The sequence below is a fragment of the Impatiens glandulifera genome, chromosome 9 (genome assembly GCF_907164915.1).
Source record: "Impatiens glandulifera chromosome 9, dImpGla2.1, whole genome shotgun sequence".
Taxonomy (NCBI): Eukaryota; Viridiplantae; Streptophyta; class Magnoliopsida; order Ericales; family Balsaminaceae; genus Impatiens; species Impatiens glandulifera.
This window is the reverse complement of record NC_061870.1, coordinates 19,745,361-19,762,492: the sequence shown is the minus strand read 5'-3', so window position 1 is coordinate 19,762,492 and position 17,132 is coordinate 19,745,361. Positions and strand designations below refer to the sequence as shown.

The window sequence follows — 17,132 nt, the reverse complement described above, 5'->3', positions numbered from 1 at the left end:
CTTAGAAGCATGACTAGGACCGAAAGAATAATCCGTTAAAACTCAAACGTTATACAACAGATTTTCAAAAACCAAAATTGTAAGTAGAAAACGTTTTAAAACAAGTACGGATGATGAAGCGCGAAAGCTTTTTCTCGAGTATCACCAAACTACAAACTAAAATAAAACTATGGTCAATACGTATGTCAACTTTTATTGATTTTTCTAAAATCAATTGACGACACTGTTTTAAAATAAATATTTTTTTTAATTAATTAATTTAAACTAAATGATTACTAAAAAAATCAAATTGTGATTTGATTATTATTAATTCCCGGATATTTAAAATTGAACCCCAAAATTAATTACTTTTTAATTAATTTCAAAAGCGGACAGGAATCAATGAAATCTTTTAAAAAATAATGTTTTATTTATAAAAAAATCTGACACACAAACCGATGTTAAATTTCTCGAACCTCGCGAAAACCATCGTAAGGGAATTTTTGTGGCTACAAAATTATATAAATGTAAAGATAAAAGGTATTAATTTTTACTTTGTGTCATAAAATTTTAGAGTTTAGGTTAAAATATTTTGTTTTATAAAAGAGGATATTAAAACAAATTTTCTTATTAAATAATTTAAAAAATGATATATTTTAAATGCACATTAAGTTTGTTTTTCAGTTTATATACTTCAAATAAATATGACTCAATCGTGACATGAGATTTTAGTAGGTATTGAACTATCCAAATTTTAGTTACGTGGTGCTTTTCTTATTTTCACTATTCTCAAAAGTTAAGTAATGGAGAAGAAAGAGATAGGAAATGGTTGGTAGTTTCTGTTGAAATAAGTTTTTTTAAGTTAAAATTATTGAAAAAATATCTAAGATCTTCGATGTCTCAAGATAGATTGAATGGACTTGCTATTTTATGTATTGAAAAAGATTTTTTGGAATATATTTATTACGATACAATTATCAATGATTTTGCATCTAAAAATGCAAGAAGAAGTCATTTTCGTTGACAACTTATGTTGCATCTATGTAGATATTGGAAGGTTATTGAAGATCAACGGTGAAACACAAGTGAAGTTTATGCGTAGGGCCCCAATTTCGTGCTTTCGCCTAAGGCCTAAAAAATCTCAGGAACGGCACTACCCGTTACCCGAATTGTCACCCTTAGACAAAATGTTTGTTATCTTATTTTAATGTGTCATTTTTGTTTTTTTACTTAATTTGTCGTATTTTAACTAAATGATATTTAAAGACGTTTTGAACATATATATTAAAAATTGAATATTATTTTTGAAATTTACGCATTATAATTTGTTGAAATTGGTTTGAGTAAACTAACAAAATTAGTAACGAAATATTTGAATTTTTGAAAAGATATAGATTTTGTATTTATTTTTCAAAAAACTTGGTAACACGACATCGAACACATCTGATAAAAACGACGCAAATTCGTGTTTAATAACAACTTGGCCTAAAAAATAGGAGACGACCTAACAATCAGAAGAATTTGTATTAAACACTCAGAATCTTGTTACTGTTGGGTAAGCAAATGCCAAAAATGTTAAGGATATCAAGCTTCTCTATTCTTTTACTTTTGTTGATCAATAAAACATCACGTCTAAATGAGATACCAAGTGCTTTAAAGTTCAACTCGGCGTGGTGGTGGACCAGTGGTGGTGGACCAGTGGTGGTGGTGGTGTAGGAGAAGAGCACAACGTGAGTCTGGTGAGTCCAAGCACGACAAGAAATGAATCTTGAAAAGATCAAAACAGTTTACATTAGAAAATTTATACATCATTCATAACCGATTGCAGTTTCGTTTTCTAATGTGAATGAAACTATTAGGCTTCTACAACTTTAATGCCAGCTTTCCTGTCCCAATCATCGGGTGAAGCAGCATCTCCCATAATCTTTTCCTGACCACGCCATAGTATCTGTTCCAACCATTATAAGTAGTAAGAATTAAACCATACAAAAATCATTCATACATCCTATAATAGAATTATCTCTATCTATTTTGTAAAAAACAAACAACAAAATACTTTACCTTGTCTACGACACCAAATTCTTTAGCTTTTGTAGAGTCCATGTAAAACGGTCTCTTCATCACGTTTGCAACTGTCTCTACTGGCTAATGACCACGAAAATCACAAAATCAGCAATTGTTATCAAACAAAATAAATAAAAGGCCTTGTCTGATCTTCTGTTATTTGGAAAAAGACTGGGAGTTATGAACTCAAAATCTTGTTTGATTGAAAAAGTGGATTATTTGGGTTAAATTACTAAAATATCCTTTCGTACTCAAAAGGGCATTTTTGTTGATGAATTAAATAATAAGATTGTTAAAAAAATATGTGGTGTGAACTTGAGATTGTTTGGAAATAACCCTGACAAAAGATCAAACAAGCTCCTAGTGGTAATTTTTAAAGAACCTTGTTTCAAGTAGATTGTTTGAAAATCATGATATTTAGGGCGATTTTGGGTTTGAAACTATTAGGCTTATCAATATATAATGAAAATAAAACTTTTTTTAAACCATGAAATAGACGCTATTTTGGTATTTCAGTTGTTGAATTGAACGATGTGATCGATGAACTGCGGGTTATTTGAAACCTGTGAAGATTAGAGATATGCACTATATATAGATGAACCAATACTAACATTTTCAGTGTGCTTAGCCAGAAGTTCTACAAGTGTATTCCTGTTAAATACAACCTGTGAACATTAAAAAAATCCATACCGTGAGCAAAGAAAATCCCGTAGAATCATAAATAAAATCAAATGCCGTCACTTTTCTACTAACCTCCTTGGCTCGGATAAGAACATCACTGGCAGGCATTAGCCCGGATGATGGAACACGAGGTTGCTGGATCATAGCTGAACAAACAAACAAACAAACAAACAAAGCTCAAGTTTACTTCATAAATCAAAATGTCTTTTTTAAAGTTTTTCAGATGCAAAGAGCAATGAGAAAGCACTTTAAAAAAAAGTTACCTTTGGAATGCGGCATCATAAAGCGTTTACCCTTGGTTCCTGCCGCCAATAATAGACATGCTTGACCTATGGCAGCCCCAACTGCCACAGTATGTATCTGAAATTGAGTTAGGAAATGTGTAAGTTTATGTAATGAATGTTAGAGTACACCTCAAATAAAAAGAACAGTAAGGGAAGCAAAAGAAGGAAGGGCAGCAACCCAATTTCACTGTGGTCACATGTTCAAGACTTGGAGCTTGTTCGATGAAAGATTGGATTACTAGGTTTTTTGTTTAAATGGCTGAAATATAATTTGCATTTAACATTAGGTTATAAAATGCAAGTAAGAGTATTTTAGTTGATGATTTGATTGAAAAAAGGAGTGGTTATTTGGATCCAAATAGTCCGTAATTAAACAAGACCTTGTCTTAGACATTGTTTGTTTTATCAGAAGTGTTGCAGCAGCTCTATTAATACAAACTTTAAAAGAAGAAAAAGGGGGAGACATCCATCTAATTTCTGGCAAACCTTATTCTACTATGGATCTCTAGGAAGAGTTTTCATTACAAAATGTCTTCTATGCCATGAAAGACAAGAACTTGCTAGTATTGCTACCATACTAGGTCATTTAATTTTATGGACAGAGGAAACCCTCCTTTTCAATGGTGAAACGACAACTTCATCTGGGTTCAATTTTGAAGAACATCCTTAAATACTTTAACAATCTATAGTATCGGTTACCTCGTTCTTCAGCTGCATCATTGCGTCATAAATTGCAAAACCCTCAGTCTCCATCCCTACCTGAGACCGTTAGTTCAATTTGCGAGTTTTCAATAGATAACAACAAACCATTAAGCATTTTATACACCTAACACTTGAACAAACAACTCACAGTTTCACCATCATCTCGAGTTGTTCCTGTAGAATTGATATAAATAAAAATTGGCTCTTTAGGATCCATATATTGAAGATACATCAACTCTGCAACCACAAGCTCTGTAACTGCAGGAACCAACTGGAACAACAAATTGTCAATTCATTTAGATCATATTAATAAACATCAAAAGATAAATAATACATATAGAACCTACTGGCATTCCAATGTAAACAATTCTTCCATTAAGAAGTAAGGATGGAAGATCCGGCGGCGGTCTCCTAGGCCTATGCTCATTATAAGAAACAGATCTCTCTACCTGAAGATTTCAATCCATGACAAAATTACGTATTCATTCAAACAAAGAGATTGATTGAAGAACCGATTACATAACAGGTATAAGAAACAGATAATTACTGTAGCTGGAGTAGCCATGAGCTTGGGGGAATCGAATAAGTCCAAGTAAGGAAGAGTATCTGAACGCGGAGGCTTTGAGAGGAGATCTTCTGGAGAATTTGCAGCCAAAGAAGCAAGTTTAGATAGAAAAGAATCTTTAGGGTTCAACGGCGGCATAGGGATTTTAACGCTGCATCGATGGCTAGCTGCGTATATAGGCTTCGAATTCCGCCGTAAAGAAGAAGATGATGAAGTATGAACTGAAGTAACGATTGGTAACCGCAAGCAGGAAGCCATATCTGATGAAAGTCTGAAGCTTGAAGACGGCTTCTGTGCGGAGTAGAAATGCTTTGTTTGCGTGTGTGTGTTTTTGAGTGTGACTGTGTGTGAGAGAGAGAGGTGATGATAGACAATTCAAACCGGATGATAAGAACCGGACCGGACCGAGTACAAATTTTAAATTGTTCTTTCATATAATCAGCATAAAAAAAAAAGATTCATGTACAAATTATCAAAATATCTAGATAGTTTTTTGAAAATTAATTATATTATTAATTCATTTTTAAATTTTTTTTTTTTAATAACTCCTTAATTATTCAAATGACCAAATTTCTACCTAGGGCTTAGTTAAAAAAGGAGAGAAAAATTATAATCCTATTTAATTAAAAGCTTATTTGCATCAATTATAATCCTATTTAATTAAAAGTTTATTTGCATCAATTATTTATTCGTACAACGATGAAGTGGTGAATTGAGCTATAAAAATGTCTACTTTCGGACTGGTCTCGACTCAGACTCAATGATCGGTTGCCACAATGCTTGTCGACGATGAATTCGTGAACGAATTCTTTGAAAGAAGCCGAATCTATTAAATAACATGAGAAACATATTCACAGAGGAATTGACGAAATTGAGAATAGGAGTTTAAAAATAAACGTGGGTTTATTCTTATGGATAAATTTATTAGGGTTTCTCGATGAACATGAACAATGAACAAAGTGTTAAGCGTAGAGATGAGTTGGATTAAAACAATATATTTAATATCTGACATGAATTAATATTTTTTTAATAATTATATAGTTGTAAAAAAAAAATTAACACTTTTAACTTTTTCTGTTGAATAGAATAAATTTGATCCATTTTATCAAGTTTATATATATAAATAAAATTTTACAACTTAATAAACAAATTTGAAACTACTGTCCAACTTTATACATAAAATTAACATTTATCCCATAATATAATTTGTCATTATTCATTAACACAATATTTAAAACACACTCACACTTTAATTTAATATTTTTTTAATAAAATCAAAATAGTATAAAAATATTAATATAATAATAATTTAAAATAAATTTATATATATACATAAAAATTAAATTAAGTTATATATAAGATAATATATTTTGAATTTAGATTATATTAGAATAAATTCTATATTCTTGTGTTCTTGTAAGAAAAACAAAGGCAGAATTCCTAATCCCCACCAATGAAAATGATTTCAAGCCATGTATAGTATGCATTGCACTAGATCGATCGATCGATCGATCAACTGGCCCTAACTCATCCCCTCCAAGATTATCACCGCCAAGATTAAGACTTGGATCCCATCTTCATACATTTTCCGACGAAATAGATGGCTGACGTTGAGCCGGAGCTCAGCAACAAGCAGAAGACTGAGATCGCCAAATGGTTCCTTATCAATGCCCCCGGTGGCGAGATACAATATGTCGCAAAAGGTATTCTTCTCCTTCTCTTCTCTACCGTCTATCTTCATATTCAGTTAATTCACTTGCTTCCGCTTGTTCTTACTTTTCTCCGATTTCATATTAATTTGGTTGCTACAGACCTTCGATCTGTTCTTGGTAACGATGATGTCTATAACATGGCGGCATCGGAGGCATTTCCTCTGTATAATAGATCACACATGATATGCCTCAACATGCCCAGCAATAGCGGTGAGGCAAGTCATCCTCCTTAAAGCTATTCGTGTATATAATTTATATCCTTCATGTGAAATTGAAATGAAGAACTTCTTACCTGCCTGATATATTGTAAATACCTTAGCATTGGGGAATCAAATTGGGCATGTTATATGATCGGAGTTAATTGTATTTACAGGATAGTAAAATCGTTGGGCATTCTCAAATACTAGGATAAAGCTTATGGTATTATAGTTTACTAATAGCAAAATGAAGTTTTTGAATAAATGTGACTGGTTTAATGATGGTTGTATGATCTGTTTATATGGATTGTTAGTAAATGATTGGTCATGGAGCTAGGTTAATAGCAATATGTGATTCTTTAGCCCATGTCGAATCATTCAGAGAAGGATCTTCAGTTGAACCGAGTATTCTATTGTTTTATGAAATCTGTCATCTTCTGAATTGGGGTCATGTTGTATGCATTTCGACTTTTCATTTACTCTCAAGCTATATGTGATGGAGAATGTTGAAATATATATTAATGTGTTAAAGGTCCTTATCACACCATATAGCCAGCTCGCTGATGATGAATATATCGATCTTAGAACTGCCCAAGTTGCTAAAGTTGATCATATTAAGCAAGTAAGTATTGTGTTTTCCTCTTGTTTTTTTCTCTCAGCCTATTAGATTTAGATAGCTCTATGAATGAGAGAAAGGCTTTGAAACTACTTACAAATAAATGCTAAATTGATTCAGGTTTGCTCAAAGGTGAGACCGGCAACTGATGAAGAGCTTCCTTCACCATATGTTGAGGAGTATCGGTATTCCTTTGTCCTTTCATTAGATTTCCTTTTGGATGACATTCTCAGTTATACTTTATTGAATGAGATAAAACTGATAAGTTCTTATTTTATATTTTCATGAGCTCATTTAAATGTGCGGAACTTTGCAATTTCAGGAAGATAATTTGTATAATGGCTTTTGTTTCTCAATAATCGTGAGAGTGGTTAAGAGTGAGCAAATGAATTAATTGAGTTCAGTTTGCTAAACCTATTCTAATCCATAATAATTATGAATCCAATCCATTTAAAACTGACATTCACATTCAAACCATAGGATTGGATCAATAGCCAAACTTCTATGGATTGGATTCAAATTCAAACCATAAACTTCTATGTATTGGATCAAATACTTGACTACATTGCAAGATTGTGAAATTATCCATATATGGAAAATCATGAGAGTGGTTAAGAGTGCGCAAAGGAATTAATTGAGTTCAATTTGCTAAATCCAATCTAATCCATGATAGTTATGGAATTCAATCCGTTTAAAACTTACATTCAAATTCAAACATAGAAGGGGATGTGACCTAGAGAAGGAGACGAGATATATAGTCAACTCACTACTAATTCATTCACACCCCTAACTGTCACAACTAACTTATTATATACTAACAGAAGTTACTTTGCCTTTATTCACTAATCACTACTCACTAGTTATTACACTTGACAGAAGGCGCATCCCATGAACTCACAAACTCGGTACACTTCTGTTGCATACCAAACCTGTAGTCTTAGAGAAGAATTTAGATAGAAGAAGTATGGTCAAATATTGTGTGAAGCCAAAAACTACCATTTCATTCATAACTGTCAATTCATACTTAGATTGCAGCTATTTATATACCTTTCCAACTTCCTCTACAATCTATCATTTCTTACAACTATACCTTTCTTTACCATTTCTATCTAAGTACATATCAACTTCATGTGTCAATATATGAGCAGTATCACTGCATTTTGAATTTCAAGTCAATCTGAATTTGCACAAAAAAATACTAATTTACATGGTTCAATTCATAATTCCTAAATCTAGATTTTAAAAATCCATTTTACCCAATCCAATTTTGAATTTTCATATTGGATTGGGTCCTCATCCCTAAGAGTGGTTATGAATTTTACAGTTATTTAAATAAGGAAGAGTTTTGTCAGACATTAAAGCCATTATTTCTCTTGTGGGCAGATGTGCACTTGATGCAGAATTAATGAAATACATTAGTGAAGCATATCCAAAAGGCGTTTGTTCTGTTTATTGTGTGAGAGGAAAAGATGTGGAAGAGCCAGGATCTGATTTTGAGTTTGTTGTCGTCATTTCAGCTTGTCGGCACAGCCCTCAGAATTTCTGGTAGACAACTTAAAACTATTTTGCTTATCCCAAGCCATTCTATAAGCCTGATATCATAAATATGTCATTCTGCTAAAATTTCTGAATTTAATAGAAGAAACCAAGTAGGATTACAGATCAATTCATACTATTGAAAAAACAAACATTCTTCCTACGATGGATCTTTTGGCGGATTATACATAGCTGCAAGTTTTTTCTTTTGAGAAAATCATAACTACAAGTTTTTGTTACATATAAATAGCAATGGGAGCTGGCGTTCAGTGTGGAACATTGAGTTTAGGGATGAACCACAACTCATTAAAGTAAAAGGCAGATGGCAGGTAATTTTGAGGTCATTGTAGAAGTGAATATATACTTTACTTTGGTCAGACTCATAGAAAATCATGCAGAAAGATACAATCTTATTCTTGATTCAGGTGGAAGCCCACTATTTTGAAGAGGGGAACGTTCAATTAGACGCTGAACATGAATGCAAGGATTCAACTCTGTTCCAGGTGATTGATCGATTCCTGACCCTTGTAACTTTTACTTTATTCTAACAACTTTAATTACCTTAATCTGCATTTACTACAGTAGCGCAATACTTGTTTCCGTTTTAATTAGAACATCTTCTTTTGGCTGATACTTTTTCACTTTCACTACTGTAGTCCCCCGACGAAACTGCAATATCCTTGACTAATACTATTCGCCACCATGAGGCAGAGTACCTTGCTTCTATTCAGGTTCACATTGTTTTTCACTAAACCTCTCTATTAATGATAAAATAATCGAATTTGCACATATCAAAACGTTACTGGCTATTTTGGTATTGGCAGGCATCCTATTCAGTTTTGCCAGATACCACTTTCAAGGTATTTAAATATATAGTAACCATATTTATTCTCCTTCTATAGATTTAGCATGTTAAATGACGACTAGAAAGTACGGAGACAACCAAATCGTGTATTATGATAGAGAAGAGACTCGAGAGAAAACCCTAGAACAATATAGTAGTTACTGCTCGCGTAAAGATAGGAAAACAATAAAAGCTAAATAAAATGCAATAATGATAACTAAAGATAATTGATTAAGTAACCTATTTGGAAACACTTTATGTTTTTGGATAATTTTTCTGATACAAAACGTGTGATTGGGGGTCTACGCACAGGATCTTCGAAGAAAACTTCCAGTAACTCGCACTATGTTCCCATGGCACAACACGTTGCAATTTAGCCTTACAAAAGATATATCGAGAGAACTCGGGATGGGAAAGTAGACTTTTGCAATTACATTACTAACTTTTGCTGTCCTTGAATTTGGATTTTGTTATTTTCTTCCATCTGTAATTACTTTCAAGATGGAGATGGTGGATTTTCCAAAATTATACAATTTGTAAAGAACAGATCTTCATGAGCAGTATTGGAGTCTTTTCATATTTTTGTGACTATTTTTTTTTTTTCATTTCATTAATAGCAAGAGTGATTGAGCTTGCAAGATAACTTGAAGATGATAACTATTCATTTAGTTAAACTATTAACTTTGAGTAACTTATAATTATACTATTTGATCTATTTGATTTTCATCGTCCAATCAAATAGTATAATTATCAGGATACTCAAAGTGTATCTCTTTTATATTTTATCATTATAATTGTTTATTTCGTGTATATAAAAATAACGAAATATTTGATTTGGTGCAATTTTAAAGATATTATCTTATTATGTAATTTCTCCATCTTTTATTTTCTTGTCTAAAATATAACATAGTCATCTAATTATACAATAAAACGAATGAATTGAACAATATTACTTCATAAATACCATAAATATTTACTTCAAATTTTACATGTTTCTCATTATTATGATATATAATATATCTCGAGATCATTCGACTAAATAAATGACTATGATTCTCGTGTAGTCCATGCATTACCATACAATATTTCTAAAATCCATGCATTAAATCTTTCACGACAGACATTAATCACATTACACAAACAATTAAGTCTAACTAAATCACGAAATGTTGAATTAAAACAATTAAGTCTAACTAAATCACGAAATGTTGAATTAACGAGGCAATGAAATCGTAATCTAGAAATGAAATCGTTGCGAATGTATATTTAGGATAGAGGGTTTTATAGGACAATAATGGTAGGAGATTGTATTGATTTTGAAAATAAAATAAAATAAAATTATGAAAATGTCATGTGTTAATAATTAATAAAAAAAAAATGAATATAAGATTAGGAGAAAAGCAGTTGAAATACTACCACCTATCGACTTTTATTATTCTGACGGCTGTAAAACCGCGGTGAGAGGAGAGAGAAAGAGAAAGAGAGAGAGAAGAGATTTCCGTCGTAATAATAATAATAATAATTCTACATCTGCATTTCTTCTTCTTCTTCTTCTCTCAACAAAATTCGATTCTTAATTTCCTATCGAAGTCATCCACCCACCCACCGCTTTTCTTTTCCGTATAATTGTCTTCTTAAAGAGGGATTTTAGTTTCATTTTCTGACGTTCTAGGTCATATCTTCCTGCTCGTTGGTGGGTTTATGATTATGGGTTTGGATGCCGATTCAATGGACGATGGTGATGGAGGCAAAAGCTCTTATGTTCCATGCTCGATTTGTCTTGATGATGTCGCTGATGATGGCAAGAGATCCTGGGCAAAGCTGAGATGTGGCCATCAATTTCATTTAGGTCAGTTACTTTACTACAATAGATTGATTTAGATCTATTAGGATATTGCTCAACTTGGAAGTCAACTTTTTTCTTCTTTTTTAACCATAAAAATTACAACTTTGTTTTCATTTTTGATGATTTACTTGAAACTTGGAAGATTAGATAGACCCTTCCTTCTCAATTCATTTTAGGGTTTTCAAATATCATCATAATGTTCTTGAAGTTCATGATCAATGATGAACGAACATCCGAGACCTCATTTCTGAACTATTGCTTTCCAAATTGTAAAACCCCAAATCTGATTAAGATAACTGTGTGATCTTATCTTGCTCTATAACCATAGATAGCATAATGCAACCTAACTAGAAGACAATATTTTTTCACTAATTTTTTGCAAAACCTAGTTCAGACCCTGAAGATATCTAATGACCGTAAGAAAGGTTGATCGAGTTGGTAAAAGGAGTTAGAAGGTCCCGCGATTGTGAGGATGTCTAGCGGTTATGGTAGAAGAGTATAAATAGAGGACTTGTTAGAATTTAGTATGATGAATGTAGTTGATGATTCTATCTAATCTATTGTTGCCTTAGAGTGAAGGAACAATTGCGTTTACAAAGAAATCTTTCTTTTACAAATAAAGTTACAAGATTACAAATCTTTCCAAAGAAGTTGTTATGCGTCAACTGGTCCCATTGTTGGAACATGGAAGCTTGACTGCTGTTTGATTTTTTATCGTTTGGTATAAAAATCATGATCGACATTATTTCATAGATCTAGATGATTGTGATTTTTGAAAAACATAACAAATGTAGACTACATTTTTTCAGTATCGTGATCAAGATGAAAAATCATGATACCACATAGGCACATTGCTTGGATTTATGTTCTCCCCTTATATGCAATCAATTTTCAAATAACTAACCTTTGGGAATCATGATTCACTTTTCATTGATTAGCTGCAAGTGATCAATTCTTGTCATCCTATATTATTCACATTCAACTGGTACCCCATTTGGATAAATTTTTCACTGCAATTTGAAATTATTATTTTTTTTTAAAGGTGACATTGTAATCAATGTTTTAACTCCAAATAGTATTGTGTCATCATCAAAAGATGGAATAAGATCTGGACACAATTGTAAGTGTTAACGTGTTTAGCTTGGATCTAACAAATCGGTCAATATCATGATAGATGAACTGTAACAATAACATCCAAAAGTGTCAGACCTAAGGATAGACAATTAGAGAAATTTATGTATACTTGGATGATGTTATATTGGTATAAATAAGCAACCCAGCAAATTTCCATATTATAACCTAGCTTTGTTCGATTATAGCTCGAAAAATAATCTAAATGCTGAAAAAAATTCTTCCAAGGTGTATCTTTTAAAGTAAATTGTTAGTGATATCACTTAGAGTTATTACTGCACACATATACAATCCTTGTTTGTTTCTCTCTATATTTTCCACCACATATAAGAGAGATAAGTTGCTCTAGGTGAATGTTTTACACCTTTTTTACTAGTCGATTATCCTCACTCTATGCATATGATTTCCAAGAAACCCAAAATCACGTAATTTTGTCAAAATGTACGATATTGCTTTTGGTTTCAATCCTCTACTTTCCCCTCGCGCTAACAACCCTATAAAGATTTGTAATTTATGTCTATCTAATTATGTATCAATAACTGCCTTACTCTGTAATCACTATTAGGTTTACGTCAGTTTCAATAATCACAGTTTTATCTCATTCCTTTTTCTTTCAAGTTAAATAGGAAAGGTGTTAACATTGTTTTCCGTTTCCGTTACTATGAAATCATTGCTCTTTCTCTCAAAAAATAAATAAAATATTGTTGTTATTTCATTATTGCATTTGCTAAATGTTTAGTGCAATTTTCTTCACACAAATCTTGATTATCCTTGGACAGATTGCATTGGGTCAGCATTCAATGTTAAGGGCTCTATGCAGTGTCCCAATTGTCGGAAAATTGAGAAAGGTCAATGGCTTTATGCAAATAACCCTCCTCCGTTTCATGATCAGAGCATGGATGATTGGGTCCACGATGATGATTTTTATGATCATGGTTACACCGAAATGGTACAAATCTTCTTGCTTTACAAATTTACATAAATTAAAATATTTTATGTTAAAACTTTGTTGGATGGTATAACCAAGAGTAATGAAGTGATTTCAGTATTCTCTTATAACTACGAATTCCAGCATTATAATGTCATTTATTCAATTAGATTCATATCTTAGGGTTGCACGATTCTTCATGTAGATTTAGTGCATTGCAGACTTCCATATCATTTAATATTCTTCAGTTCATTAGTGTTTGGTTTGAAGCATGCAAGAGTAATAATGAAGCTTCAACGATCTTGTTGATGGTAATATAGTATTGTAATAATTTCACAAAAAAAGATATCGCACTATCTCATGGAACTATTGGATTTCTACCTTGCTGTTATGTGGATATATGTGAACACGGTTATTTGGAAAGTGAGAATGATCTAAATTACTTGTGCTTCTATGCTCTTATCTCATAGTTTAATTGTCGCCTTTCATGAACTCGTGAATTTTACCTTTTACAAATCTTGCAGGCTTTTGGAGTTCACTGGTGTCCTCCGGGAGGATTGACAGGTTTTCCTTCATCTTATGAGTATGTTAGACTTGCTTAACCTCTATTGTCATTTCAATTATTATTTTTCCATTTAATCTAGGAGTTCGTTTAATCTCGGGTTATTTCAATTTTATCAAAATAATCCTTTATCCCATCATCAATCACTTCATCGTTAAAATAATCAGTAAAAATACCAAATTACCCTTACATAATTTTATTAAAATTAAATATTAAATACAAAAGTATATTTTAGTTAATTAACTCAATTAATCCATTTTTTCATCAAATAAGATTTTGATTTCATGATCTAGATTTTTTCCAAATAACCCTAGATCAAACAAGTTCTACGAAGTTGTCTATATATGTTTTCTAATCATATGGTCCCATATGGAAACACTTATAATTTCTATTTCTAAATTCATATCCAGAGAAACAACCAATAAATTTGTGAATCCTAAGTTTAGTTTCCAAACATAATCTCATCCAGATATCCAAGTGTTTCCAAACGGGGGCAAATGGTTTCGACTTATTTTTTATTTCTTTGTAGTTCTATAAAAAACACCATTATCTGACTTGTTAATTCTATACTTATTGGCAGTGAGAGAATAGATGTCCCGCCAGAAACATGTAAGATTTTTATTTATTTCACTAGTTTGCATTTGCAGTTTTAAATTACAGATAACTAACGATTTTCTACCAAAAAAAACAAAACAGATTATGATGTTGCACCACAAACAGCAGCCGTATATGCTGAGCTTCAAGCAATGACAGCTTCATTGACTCATCATCCTTGCCCATACGTAACTTATCTGCGTCCTCCTCATCCTTCATCATCAAATCCTGGCAGAAATAATGTTCCAGATACTGTTGGTTTCAATAATAGTCATTGGAGTGGCCCACCACCACCTGTTCACAGTGAGGTGCCCACTTCTTATGCTTTTCCTTCCATGGACATTCATTACCAGGGCTGGGAACATCATTCTTCTTCCCCCTTCCCAAGCAGCAGTAGCATTAGCCATGTAGGTGGTGGTTCAGATCAATCTTCTATTGCTTCTTTTTCTGAGAGGGCAACCAGGAATTTTCAAGATTTACAAAGACCGCCATCCTATACTCATCCTTTCGTTGTCGGTCACAGGTAAGTCTTTAAAACTAAGATCAGGTTCTATTTACTGAATTAAACAGACTTTTTTTTGAAGAAAAAATACCTTTTATTCTTTTTGCTAAGAAAAAGACATTTATTCAATGCCAAAAAGAGAGTTACAACAAGAAACAAAACCATGTGGGATATCAGTAGCAATAATATCACCAAAAACATGGTTATCTTTAGCCCATTTACATAAAATGTGGACAGGGATCAACAAATTACGAGGCAAAAATCTAGTTGTAATACAAAGAGAATTATGCAATGCTGGTAATAGAGCTTCCATTGCCCTGCTTGAAGTGGAGGGTCATGCTAGCTTCATCTAGGAAGTAAACCTTGGTTTTCCAAAAAAGTTAACAAATAAACCAAATTTTTTGAAGAAAAGTATACCTTTTTTTTTGCTAAGTAAAAGACATTTTGTTCAATGCCAAAAAGGTACTTACAACAAAAAACACAACTATGTGGGATATCAGCAGTAGCAATATCACCAAAAGCTTGATTATGGTTAGCCTATTTACACAAAATATGGACGGATCCAACAAAATTAGGAGGCAAAATGTAGTTTGTAATACAAAGAGAATTATGAAATGCTGGTAATAGAGGTTGCAGAATGTTCTTGGTTTTGTGTAGAAAGGAATCCAAGTTGAGGGAATTGCTGAAAATTTTCAAATAGGATACAATCTTGTTAGTTGTATAATGTTGTGTAAGGAGTATTGTATACCTTTGCTTGATGAAAAAAAGAATTGTTTGGTTAAATTACTAAAATATCCGTTGAATTTAATATTCCAAAATGCTATAAAAATATAACAATGGCATTTTAGTATTTTAGTTGATGAAGTGATTACTAATTGAAAAAGGGTTACTTGGACAAACCAGGCCCCTAAGTGTGTCTAGCCATCCCATAAACTGCAATATAATTTTTTTTTCAGCACGGCTAGAGCTGGGACATCAGTTGCATCTTCAATGATTCCATCTTACCCCAGCAGTGTCGCTCGGGCTCGAGATAGAGTTCAAGCACTCCAGGCATACTCTCAACCGCCCATCAGTTCACCATCATCTGTGCAGGCGAGATCCGGTAGTTTAAGAGGCTCATCTCTAGCTGTGCCGCCACCATCCTCATCATCATCATCATCTGATCAATCTACTGCTGGATACTACTACTTTCCATCGGGCAGAAACTTCCAAACTTTTGCGGATAATCAGTTGGCTGAATTCGAAAGAGAACGTAATTGGGGGAGTCCACTTTATCGGTCAGGACCAGATCTTGATGCGATGAGGTCTAATGGCTTTCATCATAGACATGGGTCTTAGCCCTTGTTTATTCTAAAATCTTTTTTATCTGAAGAAAAAGAGAACTTTTTTCACATTGTGTGGGGCCAAGATATGTAGAATGGGCTTATTTGTGGCCTGTTATACACTTGGCAAACACAAAAACACTGCAGTGGGTGGCGTTTAATTATCATATTTGGATTGTCTGCGTGTTTGTGTGCTTGATTCTGGCCGAAATCTCTCTAGTTGAATGCGAACTTTAAATAAGAAGTAAGAGATGGCCTATTTTGTTGCTAAAAGACAGACAATTGTGTTCCTCCCCCCCCTCCCAAGGTCTTGTTTTAAGGTAAAAACATGAGAGAACATTATGTCCTTGGTCATTCTGCTCGAAATTGGCTGGTAATGTTGATTGGTTGGTTGGTCTGACTGTAAATACATTATTATTATGTTGGTTATTTGTTTTCTTATTGGCATGCCTCTCTTTATGTGTTATTTTTTATTCCAAAACTTATGCTTGATCTGCAAAAGCTTGACAGTATGAATGAAACTGTGCATGTCAAGCAGGTAAGTTTTGCCATATTTGAATGAGAACTCTCATTTGAAAAATTGTTTTTTTAACTCAGCTTACATTAAGACATGCATGAGCCATTTTGCAAAACTGTGGTCAAAAGCCAATTAGTCTATTCTTTATCTATTGATTCCCTTCTCTCCTGTTCAGAGTCTACATTTGAGAGAATGGGTTTTTGAGAAGAATGGACTAATTGATGCAAGGTGACCTTAATTAATAAGAAATGGTATCTCATACCAAGTTTGTCTAGATCTCTATTGGATTGTCACAAATTGTACTAGTTTTTTTTTTTGGTTTCTCTTTTAGTGTTTCAAAGAAAGGTTATAGGTTAGGGTTCGGCCCATAGTTGAAAGGACAACTTTTGGAATGTTAGGATTTCAGCCCATAATTGAAAGGGACATATCTCAGAAAGAGGATTTAGAAAAGACAAAGCACTAAAGGTGTTAGTATTCAACCCATAATTGAAAGGGACTTACCTCAGATGGTTAGAATTCAACCCATAATTGAAAGGACCAACCTTACCTT

General features: G+C 32.8%; 3 protein-coding genes across 3 annotated transcripts; 2 read left to right on the top strand and 1 right to left on the bottom strand.

The window, feature by feature from the left end:
• Window positions 1–1,726: 1,726 nt before the first annotated feature.
• LOC124915407 (ATP-dependent Clp protease proteolytic subunit-related protein 3, chloroplastic) lies at window positions 1,727–4,614 on the bottom strand. The gene is made up of 9 exons (XM_047456117.1): window positions 4,258–4,614; window positions 4,058–4,159; window positions 3,859–3,981; window positions 3,708–3,767; window positions 2,988–3,084; window positions 2,797–2,870; window positions 2,655–2,708; window positions 2,041–2,124; window positions 1,727–1,927 (listed from the first exon to the last, which is right to left on the bottom strand). The coding sequence occupies exons 1-9, from the start codon at window positions 4,531–4,533 to the stop codon at window positions 1,835–1,837; spliced, it is 963 nt and encodes a 320-aa protein (XP_047312073.1). The 5' UTR covers window positions 4,534–4,614; the 3' UTR covers window positions 1,727–1,834.
• A 1,087-nt stretch (window positions 4,615–5,701) lies between these two features.
• Window positions 5,702–9,741, top strand: LOC124914927 (F-actin-capping protein subunit alpha-like). Its single transcript, XM_047455561.1, has 10 exons — window positions 5,702–5,978; window positions 6,087–6,202; window positions 6,717–6,806; window positions 6,921–6,985; window positions 8,184–8,345; window positions 8,587–8,665; window positions 8,762–8,839; window positions 8,993–9,067; window positions 9,161–9,196; window positions 9,493–9,741. Exons 1-10 carry the CDS (start codon window positions 5,876–5,878, stop codon window positions 9,598–9,600), a joined length of 912 nt encoding a protein of 303 aa, XP_047311517.1. The 5' UTR covers window positions 5,702–5,875; the 3' UTR covers window positions 9,601–9,741.
• Window positions 9,742–10,623: 882 nt separating this feature from the next.
• LOC124916543 (E3 ubiquitin-protein ligase RFI2-like) lies at window positions 10,624–16,515 on the top strand. Its single transcript, XM_047457275.1, has 6 exons — window positions 10,624–11,029; window positions 12,937–13,106; window positions 13,610–13,668; window positions 14,228–14,256; window positions 14,344–14,764; window positions 15,700–16,515. Exons 1-6 carry the CDS (start codon window positions 10,882–10,884, stop codon window positions 16,079–16,081), a joined length of 1,209 nt encoding a protein of 402 aa, XP_047313231.1. The 5' UTR covers window positions 10,624–10,881; the 3' UTR covers window positions 16,082–16,515.
• The last annotated feature ends 617 nt before the right edge of the window (window positions 16,516–17,132 follow it).

Coding starts and splice junctions, on each gene's coding strand:
- LOC124915407 (XM_047456117.1), bottom strand. CDS start 4,533: ATGGCTTCCTGCTTGCGGTTACCAATCGTTACTTCAGTTCATACTTCA. Junction 3,982..4,057: donor TTGTTTACATTGGAATGCCA/GTAGGTTCTATA, acceptor TTGTTGTTCCAG/TTGGTTCCTGCAGTTACAGA. Junction 2,709..2,796: donor TTCTTATCCGAGCCAAGGAG/GTTAGTAGAAAA, acceptor TAATGTTCACAG/GTTGTATTTAACAGGAATAC.
- LOC124914927 (XM_047455561.1), top strand. CDS start 5,876: ATGGCTGACGTTGAGCCGGAGCTCAGCAACAAGCAGAAGACTGAGATC. Junction 8,346..8,586: donor CACAGCCCTCAGAATTTCTG/GTAGACAACTTA, acceptor ACATATAAATAG/CAATGGGAGCTGGCGTTCAG. Junction 8,840..8,992: donor AGGATTCAACTCTGTTCCAG/GTGATTGATCGA, acceptor TCACTACTGTAG/TCCCCCGACGAAACTGCAAT.
- LOC124916543 (XM_047457275.1), top strand. CDS start 10,882: ATGATTATGGGTTTGGATGCCGATTCAATGGACGATGGTGATGGAGGC. Junction 11,030..12,936: donor TGGCCATCAATTTCATTTAG/GTCAGTTACTTT, acceptor ATCCTTGGACAG/ATTGCATTGGGTCAGCATTC. Junction 13,669..14,227: donor GGTTTTCCTTCATCTTATGA/GTATGTTAGACT, acceptor ACTTATTGGCAG/TGAGAGAATAGATGTCCCGC.